The 4,188-nt window shown below is 32.7% G+C and overlaps 1 protein-coding gene across 1 annotated transcript; it reads left to right on the top strand.

Annotated features, from left to right (window-relative positions):
* Positions 1 to 1,242: 1,242 nt before the first annotated feature.
* HELRODRAFT_168199 (hypothetical protein) lies at positions 1,243 to 3,590 on the top strand (the record flags this gene model as incomplete). Its single annotated transcript, XM_009014082.1, has 2 exons — positions 1,243 to 1,561; positions 3,406 to 3,590. The coding sequence occupies 2 exons, from the start codon at positions 1,243 to 1,245 to the stop codon at positions 3,588 to 3,590; spliced, it is 504 nt and encodes a 167-aa protein (XP_009012330.1).
* Positions 3,591 to 4,188: the final 598 nt, after the last annotated feature.

Below are 4,188 nucleotides of genomic sequence, written 5' to 3'. Positions count from 1 at the left end.
CTCAGAAAAATTTTTTTGTATACGTTATCTTGGTTTTTTGGTAAAATTCAATAAATGCAGAAGTAGAAACGGTGAATGAATGACTGATCGCCTGAGAAGATAAAAAATGAAAGAAGATGAAAAGTTGGAGACATGAATGAATGAATTGGTGGCTCTTGATAATAATCACATTTCGTTGAACAAATCACATTTCGTTGAACAAATCATCAACCACCTGTCATTTTCTTCACTTTCGCTTTCTAATTTTAATTTGTTTCATTTTTTAAACTTCACTGAAACCTAAATATGTAAAGTAAATTATCTTTTTGTAGTTGTCATTACATCAATTTTTGAGACTGCAATCTTAAAAATCGTAATTAAGTTAGTATTATTAAGCTTGTAAAGATTAACATTCTGAAGTAAAAATTAAAACATTTAACTCTTAAGATTATCAAAATCAAAATTTTTGAAAAAGTTCTATTATTACATCATGTAGACTTTCTTATATAGACCTAAAAACCTAAACTCGCCAATGAAAACATAAAAGCATCATTCAAAAATACAAAATTTCCACCTAAAATAGAATACACACAAAATAAAATAGAATTCACACAAAAATTACTTACACACGTACGTAGTCACATTTAAGAAAGCAGAACCTCTGATGAACAACCTCTTCAGGCAAAGGCATCAACGCAAACCTGCGTTATTTCACACGCGCGTTTCATTCGACACCCACGCAAACATTCACGCAATAGAAAGCGATCTACGATTATTTCAGAATGATTGACAGAGTGGAGTAAAAAGGAGAACTGACGTATGTTTGAATATGTCATACTCACTTTCATCAATATATATATATATATATATATATATATATTATTAAATGAAAATTTATAAATCGCATTTTAATAAAATCTCAAAAGCGCCAACAATAAGTGCAAGAAAAAATATATGTTTGTGTGTTGTTGGGCTATGTGGTTATTCGTTTGAATGACCAAAATCAATAAAAATATATATATATATATTTATACTTGAAATATGATTATTAATTGTTAATAATATTATTGACGATGTTTTACAACGACTTCAAACATTATACTCTTCATTTCAGTGCTATCGAACCGGCAGCTTCAGATATCAGCGGTGTTTGCGTTGGAAACTTAACCAGTTTTATTAGTAAAACAACATAGATGGGTATTACGAAGCAGTGGTTTTTACAACAGCAACAACGCAACGGCAACAACATAGAACAACAACAACATGTTGACAGCACATGAAAACGTCATTCAAACGAATAACAACATAGCCCAACAACATACAAATACAAAAGCACGACAGTACAACAACACAGATCTTCGAAATACTTCAGATCAAATTTTCACAGCATTGCAACTCTATAAATATACAACAACAACAATAATAATGATCATAACAACACATCAACACCCCCACCGCAACAACAACAACACATCAACACAACCACACCACAACAACACAACACAACAACCAAAAAAACAGAACATCATTAGATTTTTGAACATCTGGAGTTGGAAGAGGATAACGAATGGGAGCAATAACAGTTGGTAATATGGAGTAATGAAAAAGAAGAGCGCTTGCAGTAACAAAGAACCAACCTAACTATAAATCAATGCTAAACGATTGAAGAAGCATTATTGTTGTGTTTTTGTCATTTGAATATTTCTCAAACAAGCGTATGTAATCAAATTTCAAAACAGCATAAAGATAATGACGTAATATTTTGCCAGTTTTAACCGTGTTCCGTCTATAAACGAATTTTTTTGTGAGTGAGTGAGTGAGTGAGTGATGGAAAAAGTACCTTTTACAACATAAAACTTAAAAATAATCTTCTAAAATTAGCAAAAACTGCATAAAAAATGATGATATGAATGATGAGAACAACATACTTACTATGATACGATAGCAAAATAAAAACATTATCGAAAAAAAAAAAATTAAACGATTTTCTTTGTGGATGGGATAGCGGCTTTCAGTACGACCAAAACAATTAATCACTTTCTAAAAGGATGCAGTCTGAGTTGGTTATCATCTACATCCTCGTCTTTACATCGTTACATGTTTGTTACATTGTTACAATATTGTTAACTGTTACATTCTTCTTGCAACATCATTACGGCATTGCTGCACGAGGATGACGTCATTGAAATATTATCACATGATCGTTGCTGGTTCGGCTGTTAGGCAAGATATTTATTTGGAAATATGGGTTTACCAAATTTCCGAAAATTAAAACTAAACTTATTTAAAACCTTCTCAAATGCTTTCATTGGCAGGTATAGACAACTTTGACGGGGATCCAAAATATTGAAAATGTTAAAAATTTCTACGGGAGGCCAAAATTTTTACGCGGGCTCCAAGACAGGTGGTAATTGGGCTGACGACTACTTTTGGCTTATCTCATCCATTTTTTGTCTTTTTTAACATAAAACTTTGCTGTTTTTGTTAAAATAATGAGTTTTATTGGCTTTTATCAAAAATACTGCTCAAGGGGGGTACTGGCCGCACGGCCCCTTTTGATCCACCACTGAATATTTGATGCAGAAACTTAATACTTTTTGTATGCGTGTAAAGTTCTATGCAAATAACAAACGGTTTCAAAGTTTTTACGAGCACTTGAACCAGGCTCCTGCGTCTATGACATTTAAAATAACCACTCGTAACGCAGCATCTCTAACGCTTGATTGAGCTAACGCAACAACCACATTCACAAGTTTTAGTAGAAGCCTCATATATTGCTGGTAACGACCACCATACTTCACCATTATTGTCTGCCTGTGTGATGGCCAGCCAGCCAGCCAGCCAGCCGGGCAGGCAGACAGACGAACGAAACGTCATGAAGAAAATGTCTTGCGCTGCTTCCTCATATTCTGCTGATGTACGAACGTGCAAAGCAGATGAGAATATTCCTAATTATGCACTTTGTTTGCAAACTAAATTGTTTATAGGTTTATCAATTTCTGGATTGTGGTTAATTATTTTTTATAACAATTAAATTCATAATTTAATTAGAAGGCAGATTCAAATAAAGTTTCCGCTGAAGTTTTAATTCATACGTACATTACAGCGTTCAAATTAGAACAAACATCGTAACCTCTATGCCTTGCGAACCACCAGCGCTACAAAATATTTGACACCAAAACTCAAAATAGGTACATAAATCAGATTATTGCTTGATTCAGTTATGATTAAGATGATAAGATGGCAATGATGATATAGAAAATGATGTTGATGATAACGAATTGATAGCAGGAAGATGATGATGGTGACGACGACGATAACGTATTAGATGATGATGATGATAATTGCGAAGGCTCTCGTGATGAGGAGTTGATTTTGATAGCCTCTCTCCACTCCACATCATAATGAATGACAACGATGATGCAGATGATGAAGAGGATGATTATGATGCTGATGATGAAGAGGATGATTATGATGCTGATGATGAAGAGGATGATTATGATGCTGATGATGTCGCTCTCCTTGTCTTGCCTTATGTTGCTGCTTCTATTTTTTTATTCAACTTCAACTGTTACAAACATTTTAAAGATGTTCGCACAACTAATATTTGATTGAACATTCTTGAATTTAAAAAATTTAAAAAATTTTAATTTATTTTTAGTTTAACTGTTTATATTTCGCTTTTAAATGTTGCTTGAACCCAATGCATAATTATTTCTTACGTCACATAAACACAAAGGTTTCTAAATAATTTGTGTGAGGATTTTTCAACATTTCTTTACTAAGTTGGTATTGTACTGTTTTTTATTTCTTAGTTTAACTTTGGTAAACAGAACGCTTTTGTTATATATTCGTCAAAATATGAAGCTAAAAAATTGATTGTTATCGTGAAACGTGTGAAAGTGATGATGGTGGTGATGTATACACAGCTCTCTATCAACACCTTCAATCCACCTACTGAAATTGCGTGAGGCATCTATCGCTCTCAGATACAACGTGGTAATTAATAATTGAATGTAGTTATTGATGAAAATCACAGCATGTTCCGCTTAGTTTAATATGTTTTTAGTTCGTTTTTTCGATTTTTTTCACTAAAGTTTTTTGGTGAACGTTTAGTTTATTAAAATTCAAAATAAACTTATTTTCCGAATTCATGCTGCAAATAAGGCCATATTTCGATTCCGAATGAATCATCATCAGTGCCATTTA

This window comes from Helobdella robusta (assembly GCF_000326865.2).
Source record: "Helobdella robusta unplaced genomic scaffold HELROscaffold_13, whole genome shotgun sequence".
NCBI lineage: Eukaryota > Metazoa > Annelida > Clitellata > Rhynchobdellida > Glossiphoniidae > Helobdella > Helobdella robusta.
The sequence above is the reverse complement of the archived record's forward strand: the minus strand, read 5'-3'. Positions and strand labels throughout refer to the sequence as shown.